The following is an 18,352-nucleotide window of genomic DNA, read 5'->3' as shown; positions in this document are numbered from 1 at the left end:
TATAGGGTGGTGTTAATGTGACCATCACTTATTTGTACCGTGGTGTCTAGGAAGTGGACCTCCCGTGTAGATTGGTCCAGGCTGAGGTTGATGGTGGGGTGGAAGCTGTTGTCCAGCAAGGGAACTACAATGCAATGACTCACCTGCATGAGGCCACAACAGGGGAATTGCTCAACCTTGCTTGGAGAGACTCAGCCTATGTCTACACTAGAAACTTCAAAGCGCTGCCACGGGAGTGCCAGGGGGGTGATTTTTCACCCCCCTGAGCCAGCAAGTTAGAGCGCTATAAAATGTAAGTATAGACAAGCCCTAAGTAATGCTCACCTGACTCTGAGGGTGGGGGGGCAAAGCCAAGAGGGAAGAAAGGACATGATAAAAGGGAGAGATGTTTGCCATGCTCTCTCTCTCTCTTCCACTACATCTACAGACACCACAGCAAGCAACTGAAGCGCTGATCAAAGGGGAGAGCCTGACTGAAGGGCAACCAGACGGCCTGTGGTGAGAAGCATCTAAGTTTGTAAGGACATTGAAAGTGTTACGATCAGCTTAGAATGCGTTTTGCTTTTATTTCATGTGACCAAATCTGACTTGTTATGCTTTGACTTATAATCACTTAAAATCTATCTTTGTAGTTAATAAATGTGTTTGTTTATTCTACCTGAAGCAGCGCGTTTGGTTTGAAGTGTGTCAGAGACTCCCCTTGGGATAACAAGCCTGGTACATATCAATTTCTTTGTTAAATTGACGAACTCATATAAGCTTGCAGCATCCAGCGGGCATAACTGGACACTGCCAGATTGATGTTCCTAGGGTTGTGTCTGAGACTGGAGATATTGGCTAGTGTCATTCGGTTGCACAATCCAAGCAGCTTACATGTCAGAGGCTGTGCGTGACCAGCCCAGGAGTGGGGGTTCTCACAGCAGAGCAGGGTAAGGCTGGCTCCCATTAAATAATTAATGGAGATATCCTATCTCCTAGAACTGGAAGGGACCTTGAAAGGTCATCAAGTCCAGCCCCCTGCCTTCACTAGCAGGACCAAGTACCGATTTTGCCCTAGATCCCTAAGTGGCCCCCTCAAGGATTGAACTCACAACCCTGCGTTTAGCAGGCCAATGCTCAAACCATTGAGCTATCCCACCCCCCATAGTCAAGGATTGGAGTGGCCTAGCAGATCACCAGTACAGATAACACCAGAGGGGAACATCACAGTGGCGCAGCGAGCAGGGTGTATGTACTGTGACAGACCCAGACCAGTGGGGTACAGGAGTCTGGTAGAGGGCAAATATACTGGTCACTGGATGAGTAGTTTTCTGTTCCCTGAGTGACCAGAGCAGGAGCTGCACTAGAGTAATCAGGAACCTGCTAGAACCAGTTAAGGCAGGCAGGCTAATTAGGACACCTGGAGCCAATTAAGAAGAAGCTGCTAGAATCAATTAAGGCAGGCTAATCAGGGCACCTGGGTTTTAAAAAGGAGCTCACTTCAGTTTGTGGTGAGGAGCTGAGAGTGTGTGCTATGCTGCTGGAGGACTGAGGTGCACAAGCATTATCAGACACCAGGAGGAAGGTCCTGTGGTGAGACTAAGGAAGGTGTTTGGAGGAGGCCATGGGGAAGTAGCCCAGGGAGTTGTAGCTGTCATGCAACTGTTACAGGAGGCATTATAGACAGCTGCAGTCCACAGGGCCCTAGGCTGGAACCCAGAGTAGAGGGCGGGCGGGCCTGGGTTCCCCCCAAACCTCCCAATTGACCTGGACTGTGAGTTCTTCCAGAGGGGAAGGTCTCTGGGCTGTTCCTCAACCCACATGGTGAATCTCTGAGACAAGAAAATCTGCCAATAAGCGCAGGACCAACCAAGATAGAGGAGGAACTTTGTCACAGTAGGGCTTGTTACTCTGGTCACACTTTAAGCACTGATATTTGTGATTTTAAGTGAGTCTTAAATGCAGTGGCTAACAACAGTCAGGAGGAGGTCACCCGTTTTGTTATTTTCTGTTTGTTTATTTTGGGTGAGGGAAATAAGCACAAGAAAGCAGAAAAATGAGTACCAGTGAGGCAGCTACAAAACTAGAGCTGGCCAGACTGGAAGTGGAAGAGAAGGAAAAGGACTGCGAGTTTCAAATGTGGCAGGCAGAAGTGAGGCTCAAAGAAGAGGAGGCTGCTCACAGAAGGGCCATGGAAGAAAGAGAGAGAGAGAGTGAAAACACCAACTGGACCTGCTAGAGAAGCAGAACCGGAACGCCCCGACCCCAATAACTCCCATCACTCCAAAAATCCACCAGTGGGAACACTTATGTCCTACATACAGTGAGGAGGACAATATTGCTGAATATCTGACTACCTTTGAAAGGCTGTGTGTAATATATGAAATCCCTGATGATGAGAGAGTTCCTACCCTGATTGTGAAATTAACTGGTAAAGCTCGAAATGTATTCAATGGATTGAAGATGCTTTAGACGATTGTAAATTTAAAGATACTGTTTTGCGAAGTCTTCAGTTTACCCCTTAAACATATAGAGTTAAATTTAGGAATCTCAAGAGGGATATTGGTGTGAGTAATGGGGAATATGTGAACACAGTGAAAGATTTGTTGGGAAAATGGGTGAGGGGTAAAGAGGTGGCGAGTTTTGAGGGAATGTTGGATCTTGTTGCTCAAGAGCATTTCCTGGGCATAGGTAAGGCTGATGTGAAGCAGTGTCTATGGGACAAAGATGTAAAGTCTGGAGGAGATGGCTTTTTTAGCTGATGCCTTTGAACAGAATCAGGTGTCTATTGAGGGCAGGCCACAGAAAGGGGGGTTTAAAACTGGTGGGAAGGGAGGATCCCATTTTGCCCCTAGGAAGAGAGAAGGAGGCTGGAAGCCTAACCATTCTCTTACCCAAAAACATTCCTCTACTGGTAATTCCTATCCCAAATCTCCTGTAAAAGCAGAAGAGCCCACAAGGTGTTATCAGTGTTTTTCCACTGATCACCTGAGGAATAAATGCCCTGTGCTAGGAGGAAGCAGGCAAACAATAGCTCATGTTAGTTCTGCTGTCCTCGACACAGAAATCCTCCAAGCAATTGAAACCTGTCATATTGGTTCTGTAAGGTTAGCCTCTGCAGAACCAGATATGGAGCATGTTCAGGCTGTCCAAATTAATGGCAGGGAATACTTGGGGCAGAGGGATACAGGGGCCCAGATCTCTCTGGTTAAGCAGAGTGTGGTCCCAAAGGCCAGTATGTTGCCTGGCCAAATGGCAGAGATTGTGGGGGTGGGCGAAAGCAGATTCCTCATATCACTAGCTAAAATCCATGTGGTTTGGGAAGGTTTGGAAAATGTTTTGACTGTGGGGGTAATGGAACACCTCCTAGTCGACCTGCTCCTTGGTAATGATTTTTTCCATGTAGCTCAGGTTGAAGTATTTGCCTGCAGCAGGAGGGCGTGTTATGCTGGGATCCAAGAGGGAAGGGGTAAGGTCTCAGGAACTGGGAGAGAGTCTCCTTGATTCTTCTGCAGCTGGGGAAAGCCACATGCTTCCAGGGGGGAGGGTGGTTGAGACCAACTCCTGCACTGCAGATGGAGGCAACACCACCTCAGGAAGGACTGTCCAGGTTAACTACCAGCAGGTTGCAGCTGAACCAGAGTTCTGCAGCTGAACAAAAGACAGAACCCTCCCTAGGGAGCACAGAGAAATGTGTCTTAGGAAGGGGCCCAGAGGAGGAAACTAGGGAAGGAATAGTGCAGGTACAGGAACGTTTCCTCACCAGTCACTTGGGGCAGGAGGCCCAGGACACTAGGAGGATGGCTGGGTCAGCATCTGTGCACCCAGGCACTCAGCCTGTGACCCGGGTTTTGAGAAGGAACTGTGTACCTGACCTCCTGGAGGGGAGCAGTCACACAGATAACTTCTCAGGGACAGAGAAAGGGGTGACGGAGGGCACCCCAATCCAGGTCCCATTTTTCAGGATGCTATTTCTGATAAGTATCAGAGGGGTAGCTGTGTTAGTCTGGATCTGTAAAAAAGCAACAAAGAATCCTGTGGCACCTTATAGACTAACAGATGTATTGGAGCATGAGCTTTCGTGGGTGAATATACACCTCATCAGACGCGAAGTGGGTATTCACCCACAAAAGCTTATTTCTGATAAGTTTATGGAAAGTAACTGTGTCTCTTTACATCAAGATGCAGCTCCAACGCTTGTCATAGCAGAGGAGTTGGAACCAGGAAATTGCCAGGTGGTAGTTTGTGAGAATGCAAATGGCCCAACTGACAGAGGGGGTGTTTTCCCCAAGGCTGGTGAGACACAGAGCAGTTATGGGAAAGCTGCTGGGAAAAGGTGCATCTGATCAAAGGGTAAACACACATAGCCCAGAGAGCACAGATCACAGCCCTCTAGGGGGAAGGGAAGGACCCAGTGCTGGGAGTAGGAAACACCGGGTAACCCCAAAAGGGGAGCTGGATTTTCTGCATATGTAAACTCCTGGGGTTAGGAGACCACTCCCCAAAGGACCAGCCAATGTGCAGGATCCCTCTGAACACTTATCTTGACAGATCCTGCGGCACCAAAATTCCAGAAACATGATTAAATTAAGAGCCCACACAGAGGGGAACACTGGAGGGAAGGAAAAGCCAGTGACTGATTACATGGGTAAAGAACAAACTAACCTCACACCAGACTATCTGAACAGATGGCGTGGTATCATAAAGATACTTGTAAACGCCCATCTGAGATAAAAAAAATTGGTATTAATGTTAAGTTTTGGGGATAAGAATTTTGACACAGATGTTAAACCTTACAATAATGCTACTTTTCAATTAATACCTGTAAACAGGTTTAAAGCTTATCACAGCAGAGAAACCATAAAAACCTGGTTTGCTGTGTGTGAATGGGGAAACCGAGGCACACTGCCTCATTGCTTGATGGCTGGGTGCCAAGAGAACTATAACACAAACTGCCTTCGAGCTAATCAGTGACTAACCCTCTTGCAGTAAACTAAGGGGGGAGGTGTGACAGTCTATCCCTTGGGGGAGCGTGTTGTAACACCCATATTCCTCATTTTCATATAATCCTGATCTTACATATAACGCATGCCTTGTAAGGTATCAGGGGAAAGGTTATGATCTGCTGAAAGTCAGTTCTCTATCCATATATGTATATCATTAATGCATATGAGAATTGTGTTGTATGGTTGTCACTAAAACATGCTGTAAGTTGGGGGAAATCATCCAGATATTAGCTCCCCAGAGGCAACAGCAAGGAAAGTAACCAACGCCCAGGCAGGGTGTCAAACAGCCCATCAGCAGCCATTGTCCAACAAGGGAGCTAGAATGTAATGACTCACCTGCATGAGGCCACAACAGGGAATTGCTCAACCTTGCTTGAAGAGATTCAGAAATGCTCACCTGACTCTGAAAGGGGGCGGGGAGGCAAAGCCAAGAGGGAAGAAAGGACATGATAAAAGGGAGAGATGTTTGCCATCCTCTCTCTCTCTCTCTCTCCCACCTACATCTACAGACATGACAGCAAGCGACTGAAGCGCTGATCAAAGGGGAGAGCCTGACTGAAGAGCAACCAGCCAGCCTGTGGTGAGAAGCATCTAAGTTTGTAAGGACATTGAAAGTATTACAATCAGATTAGAATGCGTTTTGCTTTTATTTCATTGGACCAAATCTGCTTATGCTTTGACTTATAATCACTTAAAATCTATCTGTGTAGTTAATACATTTTGTTTGTTTGTTCTCCCTGAAGCAGTGCATTTGGTTTGAAGCGTGTCAGAGACTCCCCTTGGGATAACAAGCCTGGTACATATCAATTTCTTTGTTAAATTGATGAACTCATATAAGCTTGCAGCATTGAGCGGGCATAACTGGACACTGCAAGACGGAGGTTCCTAGGGTTGTATCTGGGAGGGGAAATATTGGCGAGTGTCATTCACTTGCAAGTAGCTGGCAGCAGCTGACATGCCAGAGGCTGTGCGTGAACAGCCCAGGAGTGGGGGTTCTCACAGCAGAGCAGAATAATGCTGGTTCCCAGAGTCAAGGATTGGAGTCGGGCGGCTCCAGGCACCAGCACAGCAAGCGTGTGCCTGGGGCGGCAAGCCGCGGGGGGCGGCCTGTCAGTCGTTGTGAGGGCGGCAGGCAGGTGGCTTTCGGCAGCATGCCTGCAGGAGGTCCGCCGGTCCCGCGGCTTCGGCAGCAATTCGGTGGCGGGGACACCAATGGTGCGGCACCAGCAGACCTCCCACAAGCATGCTGCCGAAAGTCGCCTGCCTGCCATGCTGGGGGAGGCAAAAAACATAGAGCCACCCCTGATTGGAGTGACCTAGCAGATCACCGGCCCAGATAACACCAGAGGGGAACGTCACACCCATCACTTTTTGTCTACTTGGAAATTAACCATGGAAAACAAGTCGTTTTCAACAGATGAATGATATGAACAAGTGCAAGAGAATCAGACAAACTGGATTAATCCAAGCAAAAAGGACCCACTGATATGATTCAAGGGCTGTTGAAATCGTGCTTGCTAACAACAGAGGATGTGGAGCCAGAAATTGATGAACCAAAATTGCTGTAGTGGATATTAGGCCTAATTGGTGGACAAAATAATGAAGGGATGGGCTATGCTACCCCCTTTTGTCCTTTGGGGGCGGTTCTTAAAAGGAGATTTTGAAGAAAAAAAAAAAAAAAACCCACCTCATCTCCCATCCTACCTTGTATCCCAATTCATCTTGTCTTACCTAGAGTTTCTATATTTCAGGTTCCCAAAAAGCCGTGGGGGGGAGGGAAGCGAGGGCTGTTTGTACTGGGTGGGGGCATTTGCCAGGGTGCCAGAGGGGGTGTTTGAGGGGGGGGGGTGTACTGGGGGTATTTGGGGGGTGCTGGAGGGGTGTGTGTACTGGGAGGGGGTATTTGGAGGGGTGCTGAAAGGGGGTGTGATACTAGAAGGGGATATTTGGGGGGTGGGAGGGGATACCTGGGGATGCTGGAGGGGCATTGGGGGGGATGGAGGGGTGTGTATGTACTGGGAGGGAGTATTTGGGGAGGTGTGGGAGGGGGTACCTGGGGGATGCTGAAGGGGTACCTGGGGCCTCACTCTCAAGGTGGGGGGCAGTGTCACTCCCTGTCATGTTGGCAGGGCGGCTGGCACAGCACCAGGACGCAGCACCAGCTCGTCAGTCAGTGCCTCCCTTTGGGCCTTTTCCCCCTCCCCAGGGCTGGGCCTGGGTGGGAGCTGGCAGCTGCGGCTGCAGGGGAGGGACCAATCGGGGCATGGAGACAGCTCTTTCTGAGCTGCAACGTCTCCTTGCAAAAACCCCAGACATTGCCTTTCATCTGAAAAATCTGCCCAGCCCGAGGATGGAGGATCCAAAAAGAGGAGGTGTCTGGGAACCCCTGGACGTAGGGTAACCCTAGTCTCAGCTCACCTTCCCCGAGCCCAGCCCAGATGGACGGAGCAGCCTGAAAGGTGTCCTTCTGCAGGGGAGGCCACCAGGCCTTGCTCTGCTTCTAGGAACTTTGATTTTCACGGTGAGGTCTGAAAGTCATCAGGGCTTCATGACACCCCTGCTCAGCCCTTTGGGGGGACACCCAATTGCCAGCACCCCAAAGGCACGGGAGCTCCTGCTCGGTTCCCTTTCTATCAGGTTACTTTCTGCCCACCCACACACACACACACACACACTACTACTACTACTACTACTACCCCCTCGTATCCCATATCCCTCTCTCAGCGGCTCACCAGCCCCTGAAAGCCACAGCACTGCGTCGGCACCATGCGATGACCTGCCCACCAGCCCGCCCTGGCTAGGGAGAAAAGACCCAACCAAATGACATTTCTGACTGGAGTGGGAACCAGGGTCCAAGCACCAGGCTCTGTGGTCCACCCATGGCTGACCAGCCAACCCGTATTCCACGGACTTCAACAAAAGCCGGATTCCCCCCTTTGCTATCACAGAATCAGATAGAACCATAAGGTTAGAAGGGACCGCAAGGGTCATCCAGTCTAACCCCCTGCTACAGTGCAGCATTTGTTGGGTTTAAGCTATCGCAGACACACAGCTCCAGCCTCCTTTTGAAACCTCCAGCCAAGGAACTTCCACAGCCTCCCTTTCCTACCTCTCCTCCAACTTGTATCAGTCCGTCTGTTAGAAACAGGGGAAGTGCAAACCCTTCCCACCCCTTCAGAGTAAAGTTAGCCCTTCCTTTTCATCAAGGAAAGATTATTCTGGAAATAAGACGCTCTGATATTTTACTTCCAAAAGGAGAGAGACTTTTTGATTGTTTTGCATAATCACTCAATTTCAGCTTCAATATGAAATGCTGGTTTAAATTTCTTGTTCTTTCTTGTGTTTGATCAAATAAACATTCAGCTTTAGAATGAACACTTTGGGGTGTTTGACAAGGAGCCGAGTAAAACCAAAGTCTCCGTAGAACTCCTCCCCCGAACCTGAATATCACTATTTTCATGTTGGACAGTGAAATCGTTCATAAACACCTCTAACTCTTCTGGCCCTTGAGATTAATACAACATGCCCCACCGTGGGGTCATGCCCATGGGGGGTCAGATGTGAGGAGAGGGACACTCAGGATCTAAAGCTGAAGGGATGGACAGGCTAGGAGAGATGACAGGGGAGACACTCACCATTTGCAAATACCCTGTGCCAGACTGCAGGGCGGGAGCAGGTCCAGACCAGGAACAGCAGAGAGATGGCAGGAGGGAGACAGGCAGAAGGGAGATGTTAACTCCAAACCACAGCATTCAGTGATGCACCCAGATGCCTGCAGTCACCCCCTCACCCGCCCAGGCCAGAGCCAGCCAGCCACCCACCCACCCTGCCTGCAGGTCACTCCCCTCACCCGCCCAGGCCAGAGCCACCCACCCACCCACCCTGCCTGCAGGTCACTCCCCTCACCCTCCCAGGCCAGAGCCACCCACCCACCCTGCCTGCAAGTCACCCCCCTCACCCGCCCAGGCCAGAGCCACCTACCCTGCTTGCAGGTCACTCCCCTCACCCTCCCAGGCCAGAGCCACCCACCCATCCTGCCTGCAAGTCACCCCCCTCACCCGCCCAGGCCAGAGCCAGCCAGCCATCCACCCACCCTGCCTGCAGGTCACCCCCCTCACCCGCCCAGGCCAGAGCCAGCCAGCCACCCACCCTGCCTGCAGGTCACCCCCCTCACCCGTCCAGGCCAGAGCCACCCACCCACCCACCCTGCCTGCAGTCACCCCCTCACCCGCCCAGGCCAGAGCCACCCAGCCACCCACCCACCCTGCCTGCAGGTCACCCCCCTCACCCGTCCAGGCCAGAGCCACCCACCCACCCACCCTGCCTGCAGTCACCCCCTCACCCGCCCAGGCCAGAGCCACCCAGCCACCCACCCACCCTGCCTGCAGGTCACTCCCCTCACCCGCCCAGGCCAGAGCCAGCCAGCCACACCCCCAGCTACCTGAGGGACACCCCCCTCAGCCACCCGGGCCAGGGCCAGCCAGCCGCCTATGGGTCACTCTCCCACCACCACCGGGGCCAGAGCCATCTAACGCACCTGCCTACGGAACACCCCATGCACCCACCCACTCGGCTCCCTGCTAGTCACACACCCCCACTCCCACCCGGACCAGAGGTCCCCCCAGACCTGGCTCCCTGTGGGTCACCTGTGACGGAGTCTTCACCTCACACAAGCCAGAAAAGACCAATTTACCTCACATGCTGTGCCTCCCTGGAGGGGCACCAGGGCCTGGTAAAGCCTAGCTGGAGATGAAGCCCAGCTGGGGAGGAGCTGGGACAGGATTATTAAGCTGATGTGGGAGCAGGAGGCAGCTGCAGAAAGGGAGTTGGTCAGGGACAAGGGGGAAGTCCAGGGGAGAGTTAGCCCTGGCCTCATGCCTTGGACTAGAGCAGTGTTTCTCCACCGGGGAGCCTGGGGGGTCACGGGACAGGCTTGGGGGAAGGGGGGTCGCAAGCAGGGCTGGCATTAGGGGCTAGGAAGCAGGGCAATTGCCCGCAAAGCTAATTTACATGTTTCAGCCCCTCGCCCCACAGGGCTGATGCCCGAAGCCCCAAGCTTAAGGTAGGGGGTTGCAATTTTTTCTAGTAGGGGGTGACGATTTTTTTTAAAGTCCACAGGGGGTGGCCAGCACAAAAAGACGAGAAACACTGGACTAGAGAATCTGGCAAGAGGCCGAGAGAGGCGAAGTAGCCACAGGGAGCAATGGCAAGCCCCGAGATAGACCAGGAGATGGAGAGGCGGGGTAGGAAGGAGCTCAGGGAAACAACAACAAGGACTGAGACTGAGCAGGCCTGGACTGCTAGTCAAAGAGTCCCAGGGCTAGAACCTCGAGCTGTGGTGGGCCCAGATTTCCCTACCAGCCAATGGGATACAACTGAGGTCTATAAAATCATAAACAGTATATGAAGAAAGTGAACAAGGAAGTGTTATTTACCCTTCACATAACACAAGAACCTAGGGTCACCCAGTGAAATTAACAGGCAGCTGGTTTAAAACAAACAAAAAAGTATTTCTTCACACACCACACAAGCTGTGGAACTCTCTGCCAGGGGATGTTGTGAAGGCCAAAAGTATAACTGGGTTCAAAAGAGAATTAGATAAGTTCATGGAGGATGGGTCCATCAATGGCTATTAGCCAAGATGGGCAGGGATGCAACCCCATGCTCTGGGGTCCCTAAATCTCTGACTGCCAGAAGTTGGCACTGTACTACAGGGAACAGATCACTTGATAAATTGTTCTGTTCACTCCCTCTGAAGCATCTGACACTGGCTACTGTCAACAGAGAAGATACTGGGCTATATGGACCATTTGTCTGACTCACTATGGCTATTCTTATGTTCTTGCTCAATATATGCAGATGGATCATCCCCTCCACCTCAAAAAAAGCAGGAAGAGTAGAGACAGCATATTGTGTACCAGAATCAGGAATTAGTATATATAAAAGAATATCTGATTTTATAGCTGCCATGACAGCGGGACTAGTAGCAATAATGCCAGCGTTAATTTGTACATCCAGCAGCGGCAGCAGCCATTTTTTCTGAAGAAGTATCAGACCTCAGGGAATAAAAAGGGTGCCTCCGTATGTAGAAGTGATTTAATCAATGAAATGACATGCACCATGTAGCACTAGCCGGGATCCCCGTGCACGTCGAGCTAACGGGATGAAATGGCAGACAAAAGAGCTACAAACGTGGTAAAAAAACAGAAGGATTGCCACAGAAATATCCTTGAATAAACAGGAATTTGAAAACTTAGTACAGGAAAATTTAAAAGAGGAATGGCCAAAAATTTGGATCAATGGGGAAAAAAAGGCATAAGACTTTCTGCGTTGTGCCCTAGAGTTGAGGATAACAACACGCCTCAGGGTCTGAGCAGGAAAAATTAAGTAATTTTGTTTAGGGCAGTAACTGGCCATTCTGGTTTAAACGAAAATCTTTTTCGAATACATGAAACACAAAGATGGACTATGGGAGCGTGGGAAAGGAGAGGAAACAGCTGATCACCTGTTATGGTACGCCAGGGCTTTGAGAAAGAAAAGGAAAAGCTTTTTGAGAAATGTCAATGGCTTACGGAAAGAAATTACATGAGGTTATTAAGTACAAATATCAGGAAATGGGGGGTAGCATTAGAAAGGGGCAGAATGAGAGAATACAAACAGCTAGGTGTTTAGTAACTAGAGTTGGTGGCAGCTAGTGACCACCCAGCAAGTCTGTTTCGCTGGCTGGGAAGGAGGGGCAGAGAAAGGAGGAGGCTGCAGAGAAGGGGCCTACAGGCACTCGCTAGGAAGAACAGGAGCTGGTCAGGTACCAGGAGGAAGTCCAGAGAGAGTAAGCCCTGGAGCCCTGCCCTGGACTAGGGAGTCTGGCAAGAGGCCAGAGGGGTGTAGTAGCCATGGGGGCAGACGTGCACCAGAGCCACCCACTCAACCCCCTGAGTTCACATCTCTTAGCTGGGGGAAGCCTCTCCACACGGACCATGCACCCTGGCAGCGGAGGTGGGAAGGGGCCCTCTGCCCAGTACCTGAGCCAATCTTTATGAGGCCATTGTGCTGGATGAAGACAGTGTCACTCGTCAGGTTGCCGTGGATGATGGGCGGATCGCAGGAATGCAGGAAGCTGTGGGAAGATCAGAGCCCCCCTGAAGTGTTACCAGCCTGCTGGGCACGACATGGCAAGCCAGGCAACACAGAGGTGGAGAGGAGGCTCACCTGAGAGCAGAGAGGATCTGTGTGCACCAGCGCTTCCAGGCCTAGAGGAGAGATCAGAGCGCCCCGTCAGATAGGGAAGCCCCATCACAGCCTGTCTAGTCCCCAGACAGCAGAGCAGGATCATCCCCTCCAATCTGCTCCGCAGGGCTTTGTGTGAACATCCTCTGTGCCAGGCCCCTGTGCCCCTTCTCCCACAGGGAGGGACCACTCACTAGCAGCAGGGTCCCAGACATGGTCCCTTTGAAGAAGGCCTGTATCAAGCAGGAGGCCAGAGCACGTAGATGGGCCATATTAGTCTCCCCTGCAGCAGCTATCTGAAAAAATACTAGCTAGGCTGAGAACCTAAAAGTCCATGATTCTTAACCGGAGGAACTGGGGGCCTGGGACAGCACTCAGAGAAAACAAGTGGCTTAAAACCCACGTGACTTGGTTCTTCTTTGGCCCCATCACCGGAGCATCACAGACCCCAGTGGATTTATCCTCACCACTAGGGAGGTATTACCCCCATGTCACAGGTCAGGAACTGAGGCACAGAGACAAGAGACTTGCCCATGCTCATACAACAAGTTATTGTCAGAGAGGGAAAGAACCCAGGACGTCTGTGTCCCAGGCCACTGCCATAACCACAAGCCCATTGTTCAGATTTGAAGGATTGGGGGTGGCCTCTTCCCTCTCTTGAAGTATAATGCTGTCTCCATGGGAACAGGTTTCAGCGTGGTAGCAGTGTTATTCTGTATCAGCAAAAACAACAAGGAGTCCTTGTGGCACCTTAGAAACTAACAAATTTATTTGGGCATAAGCTTTCGTGGCCTAGAATCCACTTCATCAGATACGTGAAGTGGAAAACACAGGAGCAGGTATAAATACATGAAAGGATGGGAGTTGCCTTACCAAGTGTGAGGTCAGTCTAATGAGACAATTCACTTAACAGCAGGATACCAAGGGAGGAAAGATAACTTTTGAAGTGGTAATGAGAGTTGTTACCCGGGGTTCTTTCAACCCAAAGCTCTTGGTAACTTTTATTCTGTGCGAGGAGGCGTCAGGAAATAAATCAGGGGAGACACGGCCGTCCGACCAATAAATGACTGGCACAAACAGGACAACACAAGAGTGCCTTCACTTAAAGCTAAACTTTACTAGTCTCAAGCACTTACACATGTCCGCAACAGGTTAGTAAAACACCCCCAACCCTCGATAATTACCGAAGCTAAGTGTGGCTCTCGAGTGGCACAGTGACAGCCCGTCTGCCGGTGGGGAACTCAAGATGCATCCAGAGGGAGAGACCAGTCCCCAAACGAGTCATTAGTAATAGAATGACATGTCCCTTAAAGAAACCTGGTTAAGTAAAGTATCAGAGGGGTAGCCGTGTTAGTCTGAATCTGTAAAAAGCAACAGAGGGTCCTGTGGCACCTTTGAGACTAACAGAAGTATTGGGAGTATAAGCTTTCGTGGGTAAGAACCTCACTTCTTCAGATGCAAGTAATGGAAATCTCCAGAGGCAGGTACCTCGTTATCTCCACACTGATTTATACCTGCCTCTGGAGATTTCCATTACTTGCATCTGAAGAAGTGAGGTTCTTACCCACGAAAGCTTATGCTCCCAATACTTCTGTTAGTCTCAAAGGTGCCACATGACCCTCTGTTGCTGGTTAAGTAAGCAGTTTCAAGCAAGAGGTTCCTTCTGATTATTGATTAACCAGGTGTGGGTTTTTCCAGAGTCTGCAGCTCTGAGACCCCAATAGACATTCCTGCTCTTTTCAAATGCATGTATCAGCAACTTCAACACAATTCTTATCAGGAAGGACGCGGGGTCAAGCTGTCCCTTCCGTGGCACCCCAAAACCCCCTCCCCTCCTGCCTTGGCCAAACTGAGTTTACTGAATAGCCAATTTACAGCCTGCTGACAAGGCTGCTTTTTAACAATAAGCCATAGTGGTTTTAGGTCTCCCCATACAGAGTGGCCCATTTCAGACAGTTGACAAGAAGGTGTGAGTAACAGTAGGGGGAAATTAGTATTGGGGAAAATAGGTTTACATTTTGTAATGACCCAACCACTCCCAGTCTTTATTCAGGCCTAATCTGATGGTGTCCAGTTTGCAAATTAATTCCAGTTCTGCAGTTTCACGTTGGAGTCTGTTTTTGAAGTTTTTTTGTTGAAGAATTGCCACTTTTAAGTCTGTTATTGAGTGTCAGAGAGACTGAAGTGTTCTACTGTTTTTTGAATGTCTTTCCTCCCTTGGTATCCTGCTGTTAAGTGAATTGTCTTGTTAGACTGAGCTCACACTTGGTAAGGCAACTCCCATCCTTCCATGTATTTATACCTGCTCCTGTATTTTCCACTTCATGTATCTGATGAAGTGGGTTCTAGCCCACGAAAGCTTATGCCCGAATAAATGTGTTAGTCTCTAAGGTGCCACAAGGACTCCTTGTTGTTTCTCCATGGGAAGGCTCCTGATCAAGAGTCCCCTCCCTACAGCATGACTCTGGGGTTGCTGAGTTCTGCTCTAGGAGGTGCCAGAGTTAGCAGTGGGTTGTCGGAGTCCTGGCTTTTATGGTGAGATCTTGCTCTGGTTGGACGGGTCCAAAGACTTCACACTGATGAGAGCCACAGGCTGTGCTAGGGACCCCTGGATGTTCCTATCCCCAGACACCCCTAGGGAAGCTCTGCTCTTAGTCCCCAATTCTGATCAAGCCGCCACCCCAAGCAGCAAGCAGGGGGTTTGTGCTACTCACAGCTTATCCCTACATGCCCATCTGTACCTGATGCCTGTTCCACAGAGAGGGTCTTCGCTTCAGGGGCCTGGGGCGCTAAGCTACCCGCCCATTTCAGACCCTCCCAGACAGGGTGAGGAATCCTACCCGAGCATTCATGGCCTTGTGGTTTTTCTTGGTTTTCTTCAGGAACTGTTTCAGGCTCCCCGAGGACACGTATTCTGTGATGAAGATCACCTGGTGGAGGGGGAGGGAGGTGTCAGCGCAGCCACTGCCCCAAGGAGTCAGAACAGCCCTCCCTGCAGCCCAGCTGGGGTCTCCTGGGTCTGCACCAATATTAGGCACCCAGGGCCTCTATCTGACACAAGGCTTAAAAGCTGCACTCCTTGGCGCAGCACTGTCCAGGGAAGACAGCAAGAACCAGAACTGGATTTCTGTGCACCTCTGGGAAGGGGGAGGAGGAGAAGCACCTGCGTCAGGATCCCCTTCTGGTAGGCACTGGCATCCCCGCCCTGGGGCACCTCCCCTGTTCCGGTGTCCTGGCACCCCCTTACCCGGGCCTTGGAGTCCTTCACATCCAGCCAGTATTTATGCAACTTCACAATATTGGGATGATCCACAACCACCAGCTGCTCAAACATGGTATTGATCTTCTCCTGTGGGCAGAGGGCAAGGTGAGCAAGGGGGGCATCAGCTGGCATGTCGGGGGTGGGTCAGAGGAGCTACAGGGGAGCAGTCTGGGGGTGCAGGGCACACCAGGACCTATCTGAGGGTGCACGGGGTACTGTGGGGCCATCTGCAAGGGATAAGGGGAGGAGCTACAGGGGACTGTTTCAGAGACAAGGGTAGGAGCGACAGGAGAACTGTCTCTGAGCATGCAGGAGGCATGGGGGAGTGATCTCTGATGTTACGGGAGGCAGGGAGGCTGCCTTTAGGGGGAGGAGATGAGCAACATTTCAAGGGGAATGTACAGGCAGATGGAACCTGAGCTGTAGGCCAGCAGGGAGCTGCAGGTCTGGGGTTTCAGGGAACTGGTGAGTGGAGGAGGGAGCTTTTCCAGCCAGCTGTGTCCCCACAGGGCATGGGAGCAGAAAGGAGCCACTCACCTCGTGGGCCTTGAAGGCCTTCTTGTCTGTGAAGTGCAGCTCATTCCACACCACCTCTACGCCCTCCTCCGTGTCCATGGCCAGGAAGGTGCTCTGGATCCCAGGCATGTTCCCCTGGTTCACCTGCAAGGCACACACCTGGAGGATGAGACAGCCTAGCGACAGGCACTGGCTCGGGCCGAGTCCAGCCAGGCCTTCAGGCCCACAGCGTCTGGCCAGCATGCAGAGAGAGCGGGTGAGAGGGGATGGGGGAGCTCGCAGGTCACATTCAGGCCAGGGGAAGGATGCAGCCGGCCAAGCCCGGCAATACAGGAAGCTCGTGCATTCCCAGCCAGCCTCCGGCTCCTTTTCCTGCACATGGCAGCAGCGGTGGTACAGCTGCTCTGGCTCCCAGATGTAAAACGGAATTGTTCTGCTGCCTCCAGTGGCTGGAACGCAGTGTCCCTGTCGCTAGGGCCTCTCTGGCCACAGACCAGGGGCTACTGCCACAGTCTGGGGGGCTAAAGACACAGCCCGGGGACACTACAGCCACAGCCCGGGTGCAGCCTCTGGCCCGCCTGTCCCCTGCAGAGGGAGATGCAGGTGCAGAAGGGAGGAATGACACAGCAGTCCCAGGAACTCATTAAGAAGGGACGATGCATCTGGGCAGGCAGCCCATGGCCCAGCTCCTGCTACAGGCAGACAAAGCGCCTCTGTTATCCCCTGGGGTCTCACAGGCTCCACGTGCTTTACACAAAGACCAGTACAGAAACCCAGGAATGCTGCCAGTCAGCCTGATCCCAAGGTCAGCTTCCTCCTCAGCCCACAGGCAGCGGGCAAAGGGCACGGGAGAGCACAGCATAGCGGCTCCAAAGCCTGGCAGGGGAAGGACGGAGGGTGCATGGACAGACACTGCCCTCTGGGCCTGAGATGACTTTATCTAATCTCACTTTCTCCAACAGCAGCCAGAGCTCACTTGGAGGCTCAACCCCTGCTCCCCGCTGGGCGCTCTGGGTGATCACAGAGGCCAGCTCCCCAGGGAGTCACAAGGGTTCGGATGGGAGCAATAGGGGGAATGGGCAGGATGCTCTGTCTAGGGAAAGGTGGCAGGGGTGCGCCACAACATCAGCACCCCCTCGAGGGGCCATGTTCATTCATACACTGAACCTGGGAGGAATAAACACAGAGCAAGCGACTCCCAGAAAATGAAGAACAGGAGTACTTGTGGCACCTTAGAGACTAACAAATTTATTAGAGCATAAGCTTTCGTGGACTACAGCCCACTTCTTCGGATGCATAAGTGGGCTGTAGTCCACGAAAGCTTATGCTCTAATAAATTTGTTAGTCTCTAAGGTGCCACAAGTACTCCTGTTCTTCTTTTTGCGGATACAGACTAACACGGCTGTTACTCTGAAACTTGTCATTATCCCAGAAAATGGGGACAATGCCTGGAAGTAACAAAGGGAGATGGATGGAGGTGGTGAGGAGCTGTTCAACAGGAGCCATCCAGACTCGTCCCATGCAGCTTCCATCTGCGGGGGCAGGAATCTCCCAGCATCCCCCCCCTCCACACCCCTTCCCGGCCAGTGCAGCTTGAGCAGCTTTGGGGATCCTAACAGAGGCTGTTCGCAACTTGGGCTCAGGAAGTAAATGTGGGCCTGGCTCTGCCCTCGTCCCAGCCAGCCGCCCTCCCTCGGCGACGGGCCTGTCACACCGGGGCCGGCTCGTCCCTCGTCCCAGCCAGCCGCCCTCCCCCGGCGACGGGCCTGTCACACCGGGGCCGGCTCTGCCCTCGTCCCAGCCAGCCGCCCTCCCCGGCGACGGGCCTGTCACACCGGGGCCGGCTCTGCCCTCGTCCCAGCCAGCCGCCCTCCCCCGGCAACGGGCCTGTCACACCGGGGCCGGCTCGTCCCTCGTCCCAGCCAGCCGCCCTCCCCCGGCGACGGGCCTGTCACACCGGGGCCGGCTCGTCCCTCGACCGAGCCAGCCGCCCTCCCCCGGCAACGGGGCCAGTCACACCAGGGCCGGCTCGTCCCAGCCAGCCGCCCTCCCTCGGCGACGGGCCTGTCACACCAGGACCGGCTCGTCCCAGCCAGCCGCCCTCCCTCGGCGACGGGCCTGTCACACCAGGGCTGGCTCGTCCCAGCCAGCCGCCCTCCCTCGGCGACGGGGCCTGTCACACCGGGGCCGGCTCGTCCCTCCTCCCAGCCAGCCGCCCTCCCCCGGCGACGGGGCCAGTCACACCAGGGCCGGCTCGTCCCAGCCAGCCGCCCTCCCTCGGCGACGGGGCCTGTCACACCGGGGCCGGCTCGTCCCTCGTCCCAGCCAGCCGCCCTCCCCCGGCGACGGGGCCAGTCACACC

General features: G+C 52.6%; 1 protein-coding gene across 1 annotated transcript in view; it reads right to left on the bottom strand.

The window, feature by feature from the left end:
* Positions 1 to 18,352, bottom strand: part of NRBP2 (nuclear receptor binding protein 2) — a 59,740-nt gene that overhangs the window by 25,369 nt on the left and 16,019 nt on the right. Inside the window, exons 2-7 of the mRNA XM_005311623.5 lie at positions 16,012 to 16,134; positions 15,460 to 15,561; positions 15,053 to 15,142; positions 12,195 to 12,235; positions 12,008 to 12,102; positions 8,621 to 8,644 (exon numbers count right to left, since the gene is read on the bottom strand). Of these exons, the coding sequence (XP_005311680.1) occupies positions 8,621 to 8,644; positions 12,008 to 12,102; positions 12,195 to 12,235; positions 15,053 to 15,142; positions 15,460 to 15,561; positions 16,012 to 16,134 (475 nt within the window). The remainder of the gene's footprint in view (positions 1 to 8,620; positions 8,645 to 12,007; positions 12,103 to 12,194; positions 12,236 to 15,052; positions 15,143 to 15,459; positions 15,562 to 16,011; positions 16,135 to 18,352) is intronic.

The sequence above is a fragment of the Chrysemys picta genome, chromosome 2 (assembly GCF_011386835.1).
Source record: "Chrysemys picta bellii isolate R12L10 chromosome 2, ASM1138683v2, whole genome shotgun sequence".
Classification (NCBI taxonomy): Eukaryota; Metazoa; Chordata; order Testudines; family Emydidae; genus Chrysemys; species Chrysemys picta.
This window is presented reverse-complemented; position numbering and strand designations above follow the sequence as displayed.